The following is a 21,979-nucleotide window of genomic DNA, read 5'->3' on the forward strand; positions in this document are numbered from 1 at the left end:
AAAAAAGTATAGTTATGGGAGGGTACCTCTTAAATATATCCCAGGTATTACTGGAGTAAGTGTATATACAGCTGACTTTGAAATCAAGAAGCTCAGGTTCCAAGTTGTGCATTTGGCCTGTACTTGTCTATATGACTTTAGGCAAGTCACTTTAATTTTGTATCGTGAGCAGCTCTGTATAATGGGCTTAAACTGCACAGTAGAGTTTCCCTTGGTCAAGTTCCCTATACCAAAGTACTAAGAAATTAAGCTCTGTGTGTGTGTGTGTGTGTGTGTGTGTGTGTGTGTGTGTGTGTATGTAACCAACAACTAATATTTTGGGTTTTTTGTTTGTTTTTGCAACTGAGAAATGCTAGAAGTTCTCCCAGTACAAATAGGGATGAAGCAAACATGTGTCTGCTCCCTGCTATTATTTGACATACTTCTAAAAGTGCTGGCTATTACAGGACCAAAAACACAATTAAAAATATGCACAGCAGCAGATATGAGACAAAATTCTCCCTATTTGCAGACATCATGGTGCACCTATGAGAACATAGCAAAGAAGTTAATCAAAATGATTAATAGCTTCAGTAAAGTAGCAGATATGAAATGAATCTACATAAATCATCAATATTCCTATAGAGTAAATAACCACAAAATGTATTGGCTTTAGCTTACTAAGACGCACATGAGTTTATATCACTGTATTTATAAAACACTCTTAGAAATTAAGGAAGACAAGTAATTGGAAAGCTTTCATTAGTTATGGATGAGCTGCACCAGTATAATAAAAATGTTGGTGTTATCTAAAGTAAATTGTAGATTAAGTGCTATACGAATCAGATTACTAAGGGTATACTTTTTAGACCTAGACAACATAGCAATTCTTTTGGAGGAACAAAACTTTGTCTTTACTTTCAAGGAAAATTAGAAAAAAGAAGGAATGAAAGGGGGCCGGTATTGCCAAACCTCGAACTTTTATAAAGCTGTAATAATCAGAATTGTATAGTTTTGGTTAAAAATGTTAGTGTCATGTCTGAGGAACAGGAAAGATGCTAGTGTCACTGGAACATAAAGTATGTGGAGGGCTAAGAGTAAGGTGCTAGAATACTGAAAAGCTGGGAAAGGACCAGGTTGGAAGGGCTTTAAAAGCCAAATAGAGGATGTTCTATTAAATACAGGATATAATAGGGAGCCACAACATTTGATTGGTAACAGGGTCAGATCTGCACTTTAAGGTCACTTTGGCAACTGAGTAAAGCATGGACTGGAGTGGGAAGAGACTTGAGGCCTGGAGGCCAACTAGCAGAATATCATAATAGTCCAGGTGTGAGGTGATGTGGGCTTTCTCCTGCAACAGAGTGGTGGCACTGTCAGAGGAGAAAAGAGACAAATAGGAGAGATATTTGGAAAGACAACAGACTGGATGTTGGGAGGAAGGGTGGTGATGAGTGAAGAATTGATGATGAAATTGCATCTAGGTTGCAAGCTTGGGTGACTGGAGGATAATGGTCTCTTTTACGATAATAGGAAAGTTAGGAAGAAAGGAGGATTTTGGACATCCTAATTCAAGATGTTCAGTCTGTAGTTGTAGATGTGAGACTGGAGACTGAGAGAGGTTAGGGGTGGACAAATCAAGTGTTGTTTAAATGTTACATTGTCTTTTTTTTTTTTAAACCGGGCAATGAGATTTAAGTGACTTGCCCAGGGTCACACAGCTAGTTAAGTGTCACGTGTCTGAGGCCAGATTGAACTCAGGTCCTGTGCTTTATCCACTGCACCACCTAGCTGCCCCACATTATCTTTTTTTTTTTTTTGAAAGGCAATGGGGGTTAAGTGACTTGCCCAGGGTCACACAGCTAGCAAGTGTTAAGTGTCTGAGGCCGGATTTGAACTCAGGTACTCCTGAATCCAAGGCCAGTGCTCTATCCACTGCGCCATCTAGCTGCCCCCCCACATTATCTTTTAACTTTTACTACATCCATCTTATCTTCCAACTAGATTTTAGGCCCTATGAGGCCTTAGACTTCTTTGTGCTCTCTATATTGCCAGGTACAAGGTTGGAGCTCAGTCAGTTGAAAATTTTTTACTTTTAATAGTTATATTGGGAAGGTAGAATTGATGAATAGCAGAGGTTATGGAATACTAGATAAATCACCTTTCACAGTTTTCAATATTGATGCATATGTTAAAACACTTATAAAACTTTAGAAATCTGATTTTTTAAAAACTGATAAACAAGAAATTGATTTTTATAGAACTTTTTAGTATTTTATTTTATTTTTTTTTAGTGAGGCAATTGGGGTAAGTGACTTGCCCAGGGTCACACAGCTAGTAAGTGTTAAGTGTCTGAGGCCGGATTTGAACTCAGGACCTCCTGAATCCAGGGCCGGTGATCTATCCACTGCGCCATCTAGCTGCCCCACTTTTTAGTATTTTGATGGATCTGTGCTCTCATTCTACCTAGCCCACATCTCTCTATCTTGCCTCCAAGGTAGCATAAGAGATTTTGTCAGAAGTTTGACTGAGATATACGTAAATATGAATCATAATTTCCTTTATCTTCTAGTGTTCTTTGATATTTTGATGGGCTCTGTGCTTTTTTCCATTTAGATACATCTCTACTGGTGTAGATCACAGCCTAACTAGCCACCCTGTCTCATGTCATATGACTCTTACTCATGTCTTCCCGTGAATCCTCTATGGGGATTCACCTTATGTGGTGGGGACTTTTCTCTGAATCCTTTCCAGTTGCATAGCTTTCAGTGGAATACAAGGGCTGGCCATTGTTCACCTTCTCTTTTATCATATGATGGTCCTACTGTCTTTTCTGGCTGTACCTTTCTCCAAAGACATCCTTATGCTGCTTTTCTCGTGCATTTCTTTGTTGGTAGTATTTCACAGCCTATCCATGTCCACCATATATCTGTCTTCATAAAAGATTATGGTAGCATCCTCTTTTCTACATTTTCAGCATCAGTTGCGGAGGATAAAAAAGGTATCATTCCACGTGCCATCCAAGACCTATGTTCAAAGCATTTCTGAAAATAGCAGCATTGATTTTAACATAAAAGTATCTTACATAGAAGTCTATAAGGAAGACCTCCGAGATCTGCTAGAATTGGAAACATCAATTAAAGATTTACACATCAGAGAAGATGAAAAAGGAAACACAGGTAAAGAAACCTACTTTTAGTGAATTCAATGATGTATGTTTAATTAATAATTCTTAAAAGTTTTGTCCCTAGCTCTGTTTCACTTCTTAAAAAATAAGGAAAGTAATGTGCAAAAATATTCTTCCCTTTCCTTAAAGGCAAATGGTTGGTGGGCGGCTAGGTGGCGCAGTGGATAAAGCACGGGCCCTAGATTTAGGAGGAACCTGAGTTCAATCCGACCTCAGACAATTGACACTTGCTAGCTGTGTGACCCTGGGCAAGTCACTTACCCCATTGCCCTGCACCAAAAAAACAAAACAAAACAAGGCAAATGGTTTATAAATTACTAGTAGACTTTGTGATAAACCATGTAGATAAGAAAATAGAAGCTTAGAATTGGTTATTTATTAAATTTTTTTTTTTACCTACTCAGTTATTGTAATTTCACTCAGGGCTGTGCCTAAGTGAAATTAATAGTAGAAATGTAAAGGAGACAGTTTATTTTGAACTTTGTTATCCTTCACTCTTACAACACTACTGACTCACCTCCTTTCTTAGTCATACATATCATTGCTAATATTCTTTGTCATTTGTTTGTGCACAGATAGCATGCTATAGCCAGTTTACATGTACTGTATTCCTTCCCATTGCCCTTTGAGTCACCTTCAATTAAGATTGTTTCAAGATCAAGGTTTTCCTACCTTCACAGCCATATGACATCAGCAGGAGAAGGTTGGCATTAAAAATTAGGGTATTTGTGCTTAGGATTTGAAAAAAAAAAACACATGTAGTTTCCCAAGTACAGCATAGTCTTCTGTCTTTCTCCTGTTAAATTTTTCTTTTCTTTTCTTTTTTGTTTTTTTGGTGAGGCAATTGGGGTTAAGTGACTTGCCCAGGGTCACACAGCTAGTAAGTTGGCAAGTGTCTGAGGCCAAATTTGAACTCAGGTCCTCCTGACTCCAGAGGCAGTGCTCTATCCACTGTGCCACCTAGCTGCTCCTCCTGTTCAATTTTGGACCAAACATCCACAGTACTATGTATCCCAGAAAATATGTTACTGTCAGATTAAAACCAAGTTGTTAAATTTAGAAACTTAAAAAAAAGTAGGATGGGAGGACTATAATTTTCTTATTTTTTTTATTTTTTTGCGGGGTAGTGGGGTTAAGTGACTTGCCCAGGGTCACACAGCTAGTAAGTGTCATGTGTCTGAGGCCGGATTTGAACTCAGGTCCTCCTGAATCCAGGGGCCGGTGCTTTATCCACTGTGCCACCTAGCCACTCCCTATAATTTTCTTGATAGAAAACACTTCTGTGTTCAGAAAGTCTGGTTATAGTCTAGGCTCTACCACTATATACTTGTGACTTTAGGCAAGTTCTTTCCCCTTTTGGGAAGACCCTTCTGGGAATCTCAGTTTTCTCCTCTATAAAATGGAGAGTCCCTAAAGGGTTGTGATTTTTTTTTGATTCCTTACTTTATTCTAGTTTTTTCCAGAGCACAGACTGGGAACTCAGGAAAAGTATGGTAGTTAATGGATTTCAAAACTAATTTCAGTGCCCCTTTGTGGATGGAGAGGCAGGATAGGAGAGCACTCATTAGTGGCTCTTGGTGCTCCTCAGGAGAATGAATGGAAACTTGCTCACCTGCCATTATGATCCTCAACCTACCTTCCCAGGCTCATTTCACATTAGTCCCCTGCACCAGCTCTCGTCTTATTTGGCTGGAAGTCATTGTATCCCTCTCTACAGGCTGCCTCTGTCTAGTGAATGATCTTTTCCCTCATCTACAACATTTAGATTAATTTTTTTTTCCTTTTTTTATCAGTGATCACATTTTATTACCAGTTAGTTGCAGTACACAGCAAAAAGTATATCAGGCTAGAAATTAATTTTCTTTTAAATGTTCTTTTTATTTTTTATTGTGAACCTAACGATCAACAAACACAAATCTTTCAGTAAACAAAGATGAACAAGAAAGGGGATTGCACAAGAAACTTAAAACTTCTGTTGTACAGTTTTGATTTTGGAACTTTATTATATTTTACTTTTAACAAGATAGTAATAAAAATGTCTGGTCTTTGCTTGCGTCTCCTTCTGCATCTTTTTGTTTTCTTCTCTGCATCTAAAAGGAAATGTTTTACTGAAGCTTTTTCTGTGCCTGTCTTTATCTGGTAATTTACCACCTTCAGCATCTCTGAGTGGAAGAATTCTCATAACAAATATTTGTAGTCTAAGAAAACAAATCATTACATTGGCCATGTCAGAGAATGTGTATCTCATTCTACATATATTGTCTGTCACCTCTTTGCCAAGAGTTAGAAAACGGGTTTCATCATGAGTCTTTTGAAGTTACTGTGTTGTGATGCTTTGATTAGAGTTTTGAGTTCTTTCAAAATTTCCCTTTACATTATTGTTGTTAGAGCTTAAATTGTTCTCTTAATTCTTCTAATTTCATTTTCCATCAATTTATAAAATTCCATGACATCTGTATTTCACACTTGGTTCAAGCATTCTCACTTGATGAGTACCTATTGTAAGTATTTTGTTTCCAGTTTTTTCTACAACAAAAAGTACTGCTATAAATATTCTTGTACATATGGGTTCTTCCCATCTGTTCTTTTAAAAACTTTTTGGGAATATAAGCCCAATAGTAGTATTTCCAAATTATATGCATAGTTTAGTAACTTTGTGGCTATAGTTACTAATTAATTTTGGGATATTAAAGCAATTTATGGCCGTACCATTGGTGTGCTTATTGTCCCATTACAACCACTTCCAAAAGTTGCTGTTTTCCTTTTTGCTGTCTGGATATGAGGTGAAACTTCAGTTTTAATTTGCATTTCTCTTATAATTAGTGATTTGGATAATTTTTATATGGTTGTTAATAGTTTTACATTTCTTTATTTGAGAACTTTTTATCCATATCCTCATATAGGTATCAATTCTCTGTATAGCTTGGATAGTAGACTTTTTTGTGAAAATTTTCTCCAAGTTAACTATTTACCTTCTAATTCTAATTCTGATTGCAATTCTATTGCTTTTTCAAGAGCTTTTCCATCTTATATAATTGAAATTATCCAGTTATCATTTGTGATCACCTATTCTTTATTTTCATTTGCTGTCTTTACAACATTTCTCACATATATCCCTTTCTTTCCACTCACATAGCCATCACCCTAGTTCAGACCCTTAGCACTTCTTACTTGAACCATTGCTATAGCCTTTTAATTGGTGTCTCAGCTGCAAGTCTTTTCCCACTCCAATCCTCCCTTTACTCAGTTTGCCAATGACTATTCCTAAAGTGTAGGCTTGACCACATTAACATTCAGCCTCCTCTTATCTCCCTCACGCCCAACTCAGTACACTCTAGTCACTTCCTGTATCTCCAGGATCAAGCAAAATGTAACTATAATATCCTCTAACTAACAGACCAATAAAACTCTCTGAAATCTGCCTGCTCATCATTTCTTACCGCACAATAGTACTCTGTCACATCCATATACCGTAACTTGTTCACCCATTCCCCAATTAATAGGCATCCCCTCAATTTTCAATTCTTTGCCACCACAAAAGGACATATAAATATCCAGCTATAAATATTTTTATACATGTGGGTTCTTTTCCCTTTTTTATGATCTCTTTGGAATACAGACCTAATAGTGGTCTTACTGGTTGGCCTTATCTTTCTCATGCGCTCCAGTCCCACTATCCTGTAGGCATCTCAAACTCAGTATATCCGAATCAGAAGTCATTATCTTTTCCTGAAAACTATTCCTTTATCTCTACTTTGAGAAACCATCATTTCAGTTACTCAGGTTCACAACTTTTCAAAATCTCTCTCTCTTATTTCATATGTCAGTTTTCAAATCTTGTGATTTCTTTCTCTCTAATAATGTTTACATATATCTTTTCTCTCCATTCACACAGCAACAACCCTAGTTCAGACTTCCTTTGCCTCTCACTTGAACAATTGAAATAGCCTTCAGGCTATTTCACATACAGGGAAATTGGTCTTCCTGTCTTAAGTCTCTCCTCTATGCCACTCTACCCTCCTCCGCTTAACTGTAGAAGGAATTTTCCTGAAGTATATATCTGTTCATGTCACCACCTATTCAATAAAATATAGTGGTTTCCTATTGCTTTCTGGTCAAATGTATAATTCTCTTTTCCTCATTTTAAAGCTACTCACAACCTGGCCTTTTCCTGTCTTTTCCATTATCTTACATTCTGCTCCCCTTCACATACTTTGTGATCCAGCCATACTGGATTCCTTGTTGTTCCTCACACAAGAGATTTCATCTCCCATATCCATGCCTTTTCATTGGTGTTCCCCATGCTTGGAATGCTCTCCTTCCAACCTGTGACTCTTGGAATGCCTGGTCTAGCTCTTTAAGATTCAGCCTAAGTGTTATCTATTCCAGGAGGCTCTTCGCAGGGTGCTGTACTTCTCCCTGGTAGACTGATCCATTGGACTTGGGCTCATTTTTTGATCCCACTTCCTCAACTATTAGTATCATTGGCTCTAAAATTACCTTCTATGGGCAGCTAGATGACGCAGTGGATAGAGCACCGGCCCTGGAGTCAGGAGTACCTGAGTTCAAATCTGGCCTCAGACACTTAACACTTACTAGCTGTGTGACCCTGGGCAAGTCACTTAACCCCAATTGCCTCACCCCCCCCCCAAAAAAATTACCTTCTATCTGCTCTATTTTTTATCTTTCAATGTATGTGTAGTCCCTCTTCCAGACTCCAGGCTCACTTATCCAACCACCATTCACACTGGCAGGTTAAATCCTCAAAAGCTGGTAGTACTACTCTCAGCATTATAAAGGGAACCCTGTAAATGGCTATCTTCCCAAGCCTAGCTTATGAGCCCCCTCCAGTGTGTTTACTCTGAATAATCAGCCAGTAGATTGGTACTTAGGAAAGGCATTTACTCAAGTGACATATTAAGACCAAGAATTATAAAACATTTCCCCTAGCACCAAGGGAGAAATACAGAACTCATAGGCAGGAAAAATGGCCATAAACTTAAAGTATAGTGGTAGTGAGGTCCACATATAGGAAACATATGTAGCCAAGGTAACTTACAAGTTCAGAATTGCAGGGTTTTGATGTCCTCTTTTCTTTCCAGATTTAATATGAAGTTAATTGTGCGTTATGTGCTATTGTTGATAAACAAGTCATTCCACTACTCAACTGGGTTATCTCTCTTCTCTCTCTTTTTTTTGTTTTTTTTAGTGAGGCAATTGGGGTTAAGTGACTTGCCCAGGGTCACACAGCTAGTAAGTGTTAAGTGTCTGAGGCCGGATTTGAACTCAGGTACTCCTGACTCCAGGGCCGGTGCTCTATCCACTGTGCCACCTAGCTGCCCCGTCAACTGGGTTATCTCTTCATGGGATACAGTGTCTTCACTGGACAGACAGTGGCTCAACTGAGCTTGTTCCTTGTAAGATATGGTATCTTGGCTGGAAAGTCCAGTTTGCTCTTGGGATGGCTCAGTCAGATTGTTTAGTTTTTTGTTCTGACTCCTTACTGGGCTTGACTACTATTGAATTGGGTCAATCAGGCCACTCTATCACTGGGCAGCAGCTGCCAGACAGTATCAGGCAGGCTGTGCTGCCACTGAGCTGTTATTGCTCAACTGGACTGGGGAGAGTATTTGGTCTCTGGGCTCTTTGCAGGGTGCTGTATCTCTCCTTGGTAGAGTGACCCATTGGACTTGGGCTCATTCTTTGATAGACAACTGTAGTCTTTTCTACTTTCAGCCAGTAATTTGGCTGGATGGTATTGGGTTCTCTTTAGCTGGGTGGTATTCTTTTCAAATGGAGTTTTGTAGTACTCTTTAGGCTAGGGCAAGTACCCCTTACAATTTGCTGGAGCTCTTTCCTTTAACTGCCTCAGAACTTCAACTCTGAGGTTGTTATTATCTCAATGATGGAGGCCAGTGAGATCTGAAAAGCCCCTTCCTCGGTGAAGTCCTCCTCTACCTTTTGCCTTGGGGTCTGCAGTCCCAATTTAATCCACTCCTTTCCCATACTCCCTGGAGGATTTTATTCAGAAGAGTAACTAGAGACCTAGCTATAAATGCAGTTAATAATGCCCTGGAGGCAAGGCCATTGACTCACTGGTGTCTGTATATGTAATTGAGCTACACAGTCCTCCATCCCTTTGTTGGTTTGAAAATGCCCATTTTGAATTAGGCCTTCCTTTAGCCCTTTCTGACCTCAGCTTTTGCTGAAGTCTCACAGAGCACCCTCTTACATATATATGTTGTCTCCCCCATTAGAATATAATCTCGAGGTATAGACATAGTTTTTGGTTTTGCTTTCTTTTTATATCCCCAGCTCCTAGCACAGTGACTGGCTTATAGCAGACACATTATCATGCTTGTTGATTAAGATGTACTTTTTTTCTGTCAGTAAAGGAATGTGATGAGGTATCCAGATCTGTTTCCTTAAGCTCCTTGGGCAGACTCATCACTGGTATTTTAAGGGAAATAATTTTCTAGAAATTCTATTACAGGTTTATAATTTAAAAAAATTTTACATACAGTATTTAATAAGATTGTTTACTCTAACCACCAGTTAAGATAGATTCATGATGCCACAGTGTGATGTGCATGTGTGTATATGGGTGTGTGAATGAATATGTATTGGTATATTCATCTACAACATTAGTAATAGCGAACAGAATAGGCCTGAGTTGAAGCCTCTCCATGACACTAAGTTATCTGCCTTCACAATTGATCCATTTATTAACACTTTGAGTATGGATCTTTAGCCACATGCCAGTCTGTTTAAATATGTCATTGGGCCCACATTTCTTCAAATTCTTCAAGGATATTACAGGATTTTAAAGGGTGGAATATATCTTAGAAGTCATGTGATGCCACCTTTACTTGAACAAGAGTGTTCCTTTCAATATCCTTGACAAGTACATAAGACACTGTCAGAGCCTTGCTGAATTCTACATCTACTTTGTTTGTAGATTTTCCTGCTGTAGTAATCCTAATAAAAAAGGAAATGTTAGTTTGACATGACCTGAATTTATAAAAAACATACCGATTCCTAGTCATCACTATTTCTAAGTTGCTCATAAGCCATATATTTAATAATTCTTTATAGGATATTGTTGATTTGATTCACTGCTTTATCATCTTGAGGATCTATGTATTTGTTCCTTCCTTTTTGAATATTATTTTTTGTCTCTATTCTTCTAATGTCTCCTTTGATAATTCTTCAAAGATTATTGATGGGTTCTGTAGTTACAATAGTGCTTTTTGTATTCTGAGATATAATTACTCTGGGCTTGGAGAATTGAATAATTTTTTTTCTTTTTAAATGTTTTAAATGATGATCTCTCCTTTTTTTTGGGGGGGGGGTTATTGAGGGTTAAATGACTTGCCCAGGGTCACACAGCTAGTAAGTGTCAAATATCTGAGGCCAAATTTGAACTCGGGTCCTCCTGAATCCAGGGCTGGTTCTTTATCCACTGTACCACCTAGCTGTCCCTGATCTTTCCTCTTTTAAAAATATTGTTTCTTTCCAGTGGCTTCTTTCTTTCTCTCCCCACTTGTTACAAATAAGTATAATTAAGCAAAACCAATCAAGACATAGGCCAATTCTGAAAAGTATGCCTCATTTCTCACCTCTCTGCCAAGAGATGGTAGGCCTATTTCACAATCACCAGTTTGACATTATGATTGAATACCACATTGACCAGAATTCTAAATTTGTTCAGTGCTGTTTTTCTTGTTGTTATTGTAGTCATCATGTAAACTGTTCCACTAGTTCTGCTTATTTCAGTCATTATCAGTTCCTATAAGTTTGCTCAAAGACTTGAACTCATTTAAAGCAATGAGGTGGTTTCTTACCATATTTGTTTTACTCTTTATACTTTTTTTTATTTGTAATAAAGTATTTTATTTTTCCCCGTTACATGTAAAGATAGTTCTCAACTTTGTTTATACAAGCTTTCCAATTTCAGATTTTTCCCCCTCCCTCCCACCTTCCCTAGACAGCAGGTAATCTGATATAGGTTATATCTATATTTATATCTATGGCTATATCTATATGTGTGTGTGTGTATATGTATATGTATATATACACATAATAACATTAAACATATTTCTGCATTAGGAACTCTTTATACTTTGGAAGTCATTTGCCTCCTTCAAAGAAGATGGAAGTAAAATAGTACTTGAGTCATTCTGCTTTCTCTCTGTTGTCTGTTAACATCATTTGCCCTAATCAGAGAATCTATCTAATTTTGAGGGGTTTTTTTAGCTTGTTCCATACAATCCTTTAAAAAACTTTAAAAAATTTCCTTATAATTTTTTCAAGTCTTAACTCCAAAACTGCACCTTTCTGGACTCCACTTATACTTCTGAGCCATTCCTTGCCCTGTTCTTAGTTACATGTCCCTCCTTTCTTCCATCTTGTGTGCCTGTTACTTTAAAATCTGAAATAAACATGCACTGTTATATATAGCCACATTTTATGTGATTCTCTATTTTCTTTCTTGTTTGGATCATTTGTGATTATATTGTCAAGATTTTTGAGACTTTCCCATCTAAAATTCTTTTGTTTTAGAGACTCTGGCTCTGAGATCACATTTGTCTAGCTTTTTGCTGAACTTTAAAATATGCTTTCCTAATGTATGGAGCATAATAGATCTGATTAAGTCTTTCTTTGATTATTACAAACTCTAAGGATGCATGATGCATGCTCATTTTTCATCCAAGGACCTTTTTACTTCCACTTTGTTACTCTTTTTTGGGGTGGGGAGAACATCTTATTTGCTATGTCTAAGCAATTTGTTATGTAAAGTTCTATAGTAATATCACTTCTCTCTCTCATTGATCAAGTGCCAGTTTTCATAGTGGTATATATTCACGTGTTCCAGTTGAGTACCATTCTACCAAATTTCTGAGATAGCTAAGAAGTTGCTTTTACCTCTTTATATTAAAATTTCAAGTTTACTTTGTTTATTACCTGTACTTTGTACTTTGGAACATAAAACCATAAGTTCACAAGTATTAGTCCCAACCTCTTTCTGGTTACATTTTCTGATGAATGACTGAGTACCACCTCTGTTTTTCTTTCTCTCCTATTCCTATTGTTTCTACCTTGGTATCAATTTTTACAGCTTATGTGGTTATTTTTCTCTTTGAAACACTTTCATTTAAAACTCTCTTGCTTAGATTGGAGAGTTCTACTGACCATATTCTTCTAGGACTTTGGATATATTCAGTCCCTACCCAGGAACCTATCATAAAAATACTGCAAATTAAAATCCAGAAAATCAATTTTTTTACTTGAATGCATTCTATCTTGCTATTTTCCTTCCCATTTACTCCTTTAAAGTCGTGACCTTCAAGTGACAGAAGAGAAGAAAATGCCACCTTTGTCACCAAGTTTCTGTATTATCTTGTGTAGCCTATTCTAAGGTTTAAACATTTCAGGTTATATTCTTGACCAAAGGCCTGATTTCCATATTTTTATAGAAATAACTATAAGTAGCATATTTAATTAAGTACAAGTAGCACCTGTACAGTATTAGATTTTCCAAAATGGTCATAGTACAGGGCAACATAGTTATTTCCTTGCCACTTGGAATGATACCCTAACATAGTATACCTCACAGAATTCTTCTCATCTCTGGTAAATTTCTTCATTATTTCTACATGTAAAAAAGAGTCGAAAGGAACACTTTCATCACAGGGAATTCAGAAGGTTTTCATAAGGAGCACAGGCCTGTTCCTCATGAAGTATTGATCTAGGGATTTCTGTGGTCATGCCTTTTTTCCCTGTTACAGATTTCCTAGTATCAAAAATTAGACTTTAGAGATCAGGTTGATTCTTCTGACTTTCAAGAGCAAATTTTTTCTCTTTTCTTGAATTACAATTTGATCAACCCAGCAGCTTTACTTTGTACCTCCTGATGTTATAGAGGACACAACTGCATTTTAATTTTTTAATTTTTGTGAGGCAATTGGGGTTAAGTGACTTGCCCAGGGTCACAACAGCTAGTAAGTGTTAAGTGTCTGAGGCTGGATTTGAACTCAGGTTCTCCTGAATCCAGGGCCGGTGCTCTATCCACTGCACCACCTAGCTGCCCCCTTAGAATTGCATTTTTAAAATGCATGAATCAACCTCATTTGAAATGAAATTTTCATTCTTTGATCCCTCAATCATATGATTGTTTAACATTGTCAAAACACCTCAAAGTTTTAAATAGAATGTTGGCCAAGCTCAAAGGCTCTCAGCACTGAGTTTGATACTGAAACATCAAGCTTTGTCATTTTAGCCACAAGCCTAATTTTTTTCGCCTTTTATAATAGTAAATACCAACTGTTAACAACAAAACCTGCATTTTCCCTCATTAGCAGTCATTTTTAAGATTGAACATAACATGGGAATGGTTTCTAAATAATTTGAACCTTTCCTTGATGCCTGATTATGGCATGGAGGTAGTTCTGTGTTTTCAAAAACTATGCAAGCAGAATACAAGTTTTGATAAGTTCTTTAAGTTGCCAGGGCTTTGAATGTTGTGTCCAGAGTATACTAAGCATATATGCAAAGACCATTGGCTTAGCTAAATGTGGAGAAAGCTGTCACAATAGATTTATCCCTAGAAGATGGATTCTTTGCCCATGATCATTAGTGAGACAGTGAAAAACAAAATGTACCTCGGTTCTGTGTAGCCCTTTAATACTTCCATGGTAGTGGTGGCAGAATAGAGAAGAAGGTGCAGAGGGGGTAGTAGGAATTAGAATTGGTAAACCATTTATAAACATTGTTTTAATAGCTGGGACTCTAAATTCGAGATCTTTGTTCAACAATCATTTGGTTGACATAAACGAATGAAACAGAATCTATTTAGTGTTTACTAAGTGGCAGGCATCAAACTATACACTAAAGGTACTAATACTAACAAGCTAGAAATAATCTCTGCCCTTTAAAAGTACATATTTGGAGCAGCTAGGTGGTGCAGTGGATAGAGCACCGGCCCTGGAGTCAGGAGTACCTGAGTTCAAATCCGGCCTCAGACACTTAACACTTACTAGCTGTGTGATCCTGGGCAAGTCACTTAACCCCAATTGCCTCACTTAAAAAAAAAAAAAAGTACATATTTAATAGAGGAATACCACACATCTAGGAGTGTTTTGGACAGGGAAGACAAAGTGAATGATATTTGGATTTACAGGCTGATTAATAAGCTTGTCCATATTAGGAATAGCAGTGTTCATTGATTAGTTTTCAGAGCTAGAGTTGGGAGTAGAGAGCAATGGGGCTTCATGTGAAGCATCATGGCATAAGTGGTATGGTGGGATGTGAGACTAGGTACAATGAGGTGAAAAGTCTTGAATCATAGGTGGAGGCGACCTTCAGCTCTAGATAGAGGTGGAAGGTGTAGTGTAAGTGGCACAGCGTGGAGACATCCAGGAGATGGCTCGGTGGGCCTGAAACTGGGCAAGATGAATGTTTACCAACCTGAGCCAAGGACTCAAAAGTAGGACTTTCAGTTCTGGATACAACTAATATTCCAGTTCTTTCTATTAGAAGAATGAAACCGGGGGCAGCTAGGTGGCACAGTGGATAGAGCACTGGCCCTGGATTCAGGAGGACCTGAGTTCAGATCGAGCCTCAGACATTTGACACTTGCTAGCTGCGTGACCCTGGGCAAGTCACTTAACCCCCATTGCCCTGAAAAAAAAGAAGAATGAAACCACATAAATATTGATAACCTCAATATTGCTAATTGGAAGGACAGCTACTGTTTTTCCTTGGAGGGCAAGCACCTTTTTTTTTTATATCTGAAAGCAATATGAAGTATTTTGTGGGTGACTAAGAGGTCATCTCGGTCAGTGTTTGTGTTGAGCATAAACAAAAAGATTACCATGAAGATAATTTAATTATAACTTGTGTGCCAGTATCTGTGGTAGATGGTAAAGAATTAGAAAAACTTGATAAATAACTTGATGAGATTATCCAAACTATGTCAGTTTATACAGAGTTCTCAGGTACAGGGGAAGATGCTGGGAAATATTGGAAAAACACAGTTCGGGATTTTAAGGAAAAAAACAATAAAGCATGTGGAATACTCAGAAATCTCACGTCTATGTATCAGTGATGTTTTCTTCAACTAAAGAATCAGAAGCTACTTGATTTGGCAAAGCATAGTATAAAAATTAATTTGGCTCTATCTTAGCAGATAGGAATTGACTAATAATGTAAAATCATTTCCAAATCTGCTTCAATATGTAATCTAGAACATTGTATAGTTTGAGGAAATGCTAAAAATCAATAACAACATAAAAGAACAAATATAAGATGAAGATATAGCCTACAATCACAATAGATCTAAATTAACAGTAAAAAAAAAAGCTATTGATACTGAAAAATAAGTGGATAAAGAAAAAGACACATATGGAAGACTATTGGCATTTCCTTAAGATGTTTAATCAATGTCAAATCATTTGCCAAAATAAAGAGGCCAGAAGATCCCTTAGACCCTCTCAGCCATAGGAAAAATGTGGAAGCGAAGGGCTTCATTGGTTTAGAATAGAAAGTCATTTGCAAAAGTCTTATGGAGGATAATATTGGAAGATAATAATAATAACAACCTGCATTTATATAGTGCTTCAAGATTTGCAAAATACTTTGCTTATATTATCTAATTGTATCTTCACAACAGCTTTGAGAGGTGAATGCAATTATTATTCCCATTTTACAGTTGGGAAAACTGAGGTAGACAGAGGCAAAATACATTGATTACATAGCCAGTTAAGTGTGTGAGGACAGGATTGGAACTTAGATCTTCCTGACTCTATCCAGAATGCCACCTCACCACCAAGATAACAAGTAGTTTTGCCTAATAAAACATTGGAGAACAGCAGAGGGAAAAATAAGTTCAGAAAGTTTGATGTGAGAAGAGTGAAGACATTTTAGCTTCAGATCATGTTAAAGATAAAAGGAAGACAACAGACAAATGAAAAATTGAGTAGATCTATTGACATTTATATGACAAGCTATTTTCGCCATTGATGATAATTGAATCACTGTCTCTGGACTTGGACATTTCGCTCCTCCCTTATATAAAGGAAGTGAAAATGGCACCAAAGGATTCATTAATTATTCAATAAACACTTGCTAAGTGTCTACAGTGTGCTAAGTGCTGGGGATACAAATGTGAAATGAAACAGCCCTTGTTGTCAAGGAGCTTACATTCTATGATTGTGGGACCTGGGGTAGGGGGTGGAGGGGTTGGGACAAGGAATGCAGCCATTGTAGAAATGAGTAAATACAAACTATATACAAAGGATTTGGGGTAAGAGAGAAGGTCCTAATACCTTGAGATCAGGAGAGGCCTTATTAAGGAAGTGGCACTTAGATGGAGCCTTGAAGGAAGAAGCTAGGAATTACAGCAGGCAAAGAGTAGTAGACAGGAGTCCATTCTGGGTATAATTACAAAGTCTGGAGGCAAGAGATGGAAGGTCATGGATGGGGAACAGCAAGGAAGCCATTTTGGCTAGAACATAAAGCACATAGGGAGTGTAATAGAAAATCAGCCTGGAAAGGTATGTGGGAGCCAGATTGTGAAAGATTTTTAGTTCCAAATACAGGAGTTTTATCCTAGAAGCAGCAGGGAATCATTGAAACTCCTTAAGCGTGGAAAAGACAACTTTTGATGGCTGAGTGGAAGATGGATTGAAGAAGGATAAGATTTCGAGTAGGGAAAACAATGAGGAGGATATTGCAATAGTTTAGAGGAAAGATGAGGGAGGACACCCATAGGGATGGGGATGGGACATAGAATTTCCAGCAAAGGAGACAGAAAGAGTGGACAGACAAGTAGGAGGAGAACCAGGAAAGAGCGTTGTTATGAAAATCCAGGTACATGATTGAGTGAGTGATCCTATGAAAGATATAGAAAATATAAGAACTTGCTGTGTTTATTTTTTGTTGATTTACAAAAAAAATTTGACACAGTAGAACAAAGGTAGTCCTAACGGCATACTCCCTGGTTATCAATATTAGGCAAAGCACAATACAAGGAGAATTTAAGCTCATCAAACTTTTTCATCCTTGTCGTTGAAGATTTTTAGCCTAGAGTTCAAATGGAAAAGTTGGCCCGCTTAGATGGTGAGGCTTTCTAGATGCTTATGTTCACAGATAACATTGTGCTGATTTCATCAAACCTCCTAAATCAACTTCACATCTCAGAAGAGTTCAGCCTAACAGTACACGTAGGAAAAACCAGGTGAATGAAGAACACCCATTTTCCAGGTTTTCCTATGTAATCAGATGGACCACCCATTAAGTTAGTCTAACAATACATATATCTTGGGCAGTCATGGTAGAAGGGCTGGGAGCTATGCCCAGAACTGAATAGGAGGAAGGGAGTGGTTTGGATTACACTTGGGAGATTGTGTGGTGTGTTCAGCAATTGCAGGCTGCTCCCTGAAACAAAAAATGTCTCCTTTTTAACACCATTATTCTCTTACATCTGATGTTCTGCAGCTGAAAATCATAGAACATAACAATCTTTGGAGAATGACATTTTTGGATGACCTCAAGGGCATTGGAGACATGTGGTGGGTGCAAATGGAATACAGCATATTCTTGGTGCTGATTTGTGTACAAAATGTGTCATAAAAGATTATCATTCAGAAGAATTCTGAAAGGAAAAGGAAGTTGGGCCGGTTATAGAGTTCTAACTATATAGTTATATAGTGATCTTGGAAGGCTGGATAGCCCAAGTTCTTCCCTGGTACTGGGTGAATCTTTTTGCAGAGAAGATATGGGAGGACACGAAAAAGAATTACACAGGATAAGAAATTGTGAGGGCCTTAGGGAGAAGGACTGAATCTGAGGTTTATGGGGGAGATTTGGACCATAGTTAGGGCTATGTTAGTCAAATGAGGCCGAGAGCCAGGGAGAATGAATGTTATCATCAAGCAAATATACATAAATTGGCTTGTGGTTTATCTGCTTGCCTGCTGTATGTTTATATCATGGATATTAGTCACTGAGTGCCTCAAGTCCAGATAGCCAGAAATTAAACACCTCTAAATTGAGATTTGCCTTGCTGCATACAATCCATGACATATATCACATGTAAAAGGGATGTCACATCCATGCCATATTTTGCTTGTAGGTCATGAAGGATCAGCTTATTTCTTTTTCTTTTTTTTTTTTTAGTGAGGCAATTGGGGTTAAGTGACTTGCCCAGGGTCACACAGCTAGTAAGTGTTAAGTGTCTGAGGCCGGATTTGAACTCAGGTACTCCTGACTCCAGGGCCGGTGCTCTATCCACTGCGCCATCTAGCTGCCCCTGATCAGCTTATTTCTGACAGTAGTCTATGGCAGGATATTTTAAAGGTTTAATTTTGAGGTCTCTTTGAATGACCCATTGAAATTGTCTTGGAATGACTGGTACTGGTGCTGATAATAAGCTAATATAATCCTGTGCTGTGAGGTCACAGATACCAGTAATGTAGAGGGTTTAAGGTACTTGGCACTTAATTTTGGTTGCTGTAAATCACATAGTACAGTAGTCCTCAAATGGTCAGTATGGATTGATGGATCTATTTTTGGAGCCCAAGTGGAAACCATCAGTGTGAGTTTCTAATAGGTAGAGGGAAGGTGTGACTAGGAGCCAACCACTAACATGTTTTTGTGTTCAGTCTTTTTCAGTCATGTCTGACTCTTTGTGACTCCATTTGAGATTTCCTTGGCAAAGGTACTGGAGTAGTTTGCCATTTCCTTCTCCGGCCCTTTTTTTTTTTTTTTTTGGTGAGGCAATTGGGGTTAAGTGACTTGCCTAGGGTCAAACAGCTAGTAAGTGTTAAGTGTCTGAGGCTGGATTTGAACTCAGGTCCTCCTGACTCCAGGGCTGGTGCTCTATCCACAGCGCCACCTAGCTGCCCCTCTCCAGCGCATTTTACAGATGAGAAAACTATACATACAGGGTTAAGTGACTTGCCCGGGGTTAAACAGCTAGTAAATGTCTGAGGCCAGATTTGAACTCAGGAAGATGAGTCTTCCTGACTCCAGGCCTGGCACTCTATAAGCTGTGCTGCCTAGCTGCTAGCCATTTTCATGACTCCTTCCCTGCATTGAAATAACACGAGAATTATGTTGGAAATGTTTGGCTTCCTAGTGGCTCATGAGTACTACATCCATGCCACTTGCTCATGGGTCTTACAATCAACCTACAGATTTCAGTTAAGTAAGTTAAAAGTAGCTCCTTTCCCAAAAAAGATTGGGAGTCTATGCAGGTATCAATTTGTAAGCTTTAATACATCCAAATGCATTCTTTTATCTGAATTCTTATAACTTTTCTATGTAAGTCACAGCCAAAGTTTATTTAGTCATTCTTAGGATATTTGAAAATGAATAAAATGCTCATTCTCCAGTAAGGCTTTATTCCAGTCTAAAGTCCATGTCTAAAGCTAACAGTCATACTTTATATTCAGCCTTTGAAGGCTGAACTAGCTGAGATTACAAGCTTTGGAATATCTACCTAATAATAATAAACCCTGAAATTGATATAGTGTCTTACAAGGTTTGCAAAGCTATTTATCTTACTTGCATCTCACAACAACCCTGTGAGACAGGTTCAATAAGTATTATCTCCTTTTTATAGATGAGGAAACTGAGGCACACAGATGTTAAATGTCTTACACCCCCCCATACCCCCACCCTGTCTTACAGATAGTATCAGGATTTTGACCCAGGTCTTTCAGTCTCCAAGTCTGACACTTTTCCCTCTCTTCCACATTACCTCTTCAACTAGAAAGGCTTTGCCATCCAAGGACTAGACTAGCTAAAATCAGTCTACTCGACTGATCACCAGAAGGCTGACCAGGAAGTGACGACTTTTTGAGGGGTATAGCAACTCGAAGACATTTTATTAATGTGTGTCAGGGGTTATAGTCTTCAATGGCGAGGGAATACCAACATTGATGAAATTGCACACATCTTTGAAATATGCAGTTAAAGTATTGGTCACCATGCAAAGTTGATTTGTATTTTTTTACTTAAGGAACTGAAGAGTTTTTCTAAAACGTCACTTTTACTGTGCATTTCATACTGAATAAATGTGGAATCTCGCTTTTATTATTTAAAAATTGTTAATTTTGTTAGAAAATTAATAGGATATAAAATGCCAGTAACAGTTTTGCCACATTTAAGTACAATAGACATACAAAGGTTTATAACAAAAAAATAATATTCTATAGTTAGTAAATAACTGCTGTTAGAATGTTTTTAACTTACATATTTAAAATTGTGATTATAACCATGAATTTATAATTTGTGCATTTAATTTTGTAAAGTTTAAATGTTGGTTCTTTTAAAATACATCTTTCCCCCCCTCAAATGTCAAGCTACCACTCATTACAAACTATTCCTGTAATACTTTAAAAGCATTCCCAATTTTTTGTGGTAGCTATGTTGGATGGGTAGTCTTAGAATTTAGGACTGTTGTCCAGTAATAAAATTTATAATGAATCTTGACTGAAAACTAGTGGTTCTTAAAACTCTTTTACTTTTTAAAGTGATTGTTGGTGCCAAAGAATGTTCAGTGGAGAATGCAGATGAAGTGATGAGCCTTTTGGAAATGGGTAATGCAGCTCGTCACACAGGTACAACGCAAATGAATGAGCACTCTAGTCGATCTCATGCTGTTTTCACAATCAGCATTAGCCAACAGGATTTTTCACCATGTCGGAAAAGTATGGAAATGGCTCAAGATATATCTCAGCAATCTGCTCGACAAATTGTTTCAAAATTCCACTTTGTGGATCTGGCTGGGTCAGAAAGAGCAACTAAAACTGGGAATACAGGTGAACGGTTCAAAGAGTCCATTCAGATCAACAGTGGGTTGCTGGCTTTAGGAAATGTAATAAGTGCTCTTGGAGACCCACGCAAGAAGGGCACACACATCCCATACAGGGATGCTAAAATTACCAGGATCCTAAAAGACTCCCTGGGAGGCAATGCGAAGACTGTGATGATAACATGTATCAGCCCGTCGTCCTCTGATTTTGATGAATCTCTCAATTCTCTCAAATACGCTAACCGAGCAAGGAACATCAGAAACAAACCTATTGTAAACTACAACCCTGACTGGGACAGGATGGATGAGATGGAATTTGAGATAAAACTGCTTCGAGAAGCTTTGCAGAGTCAACAAGCCAGTGCCCTGAGCCAGGCTACTCAGCTATCCCAGGATGTGAACAGAGATAAGAGTCGGATCCATTCTCTTGAAGAGCAAGTAGCCCAGCTTCAAGGCGAGTGTTTTGGTTACCAAAATTGTATTGAAGAGGCCTTTACATTCCTGGCTGACCTAAAAGACGTTGTTAATTTAACACAAAGTCAGCAACACCGATTACAAGAATGGTTCAACATGACCCAGGAGATGAAGAAGGACATTTCAAACCCATTCAAAAGTAACCAAGGAATGGGCCATGTGCAAGATGGACCACACCACATTACAGTTCTCCAGCTGAAGAGGGAACTTAAAAAATGCCAGGTATTTAGATATAACCTTAAAGACTAAATTGAAATGGAAATTTTGGAGAATATTTTAGAAAATTTTAGAGACTTTAAAGGACCATGAGAAAATCTTAATCGTTTTTTGTTTTCCTCTTCTTTTTCCATCAACTCTCCTTATTCCTATTTTAACTTAACCTAATATGCAATGGAAATATATATTGTATTTAAGGGTTTTATATACTCTGTGCTTAGTTCATAGGACAATTAACTGGTACATTTAAAAAGTGTTTGTCTTGTAGTTAAAAATATCCCAGAATTAAATTGTTTTTGACTTAT

At 37.8% G+C, this 21,979-nt stretch overlaps 1 protein-coding gene across 1 annotated transcript in view; it reads left to right on the forward strand.

The window, feature by feature from the left end:
- Positions 1-21,979, forward strand: part of KIF27 (kinesin family member 27) — a 108,837-nt gene that overhangs the window by 15,272 nt on the left and 71,586 nt on the right. The window contains 3 exon segments of the mRNA XM_043983829.1: positions 2,957-3,009; positions 3,011-3,158; positions 20,704-21,680. Coding sequence (XP_043839764.1) covers positions 2,957-3,009; positions 3,011-3,158; positions 20,704-21,680 — 1,178 coding nt within the window.

This window comes from Dromiciops gliroides, chromosome 1 (assembly GCF_019393635.1).
Source record: "Dromiciops gliroides isolate mDroGli1 chromosome 1, mDroGli1.pri, whole genome shotgun sequence".
Lineage (NCBI taxonomy): Eukaryota > Metazoa > Chordata > Mammalia > Microbiotheria > Microbiotheriidae > Dromiciops > Dromiciops gliroides.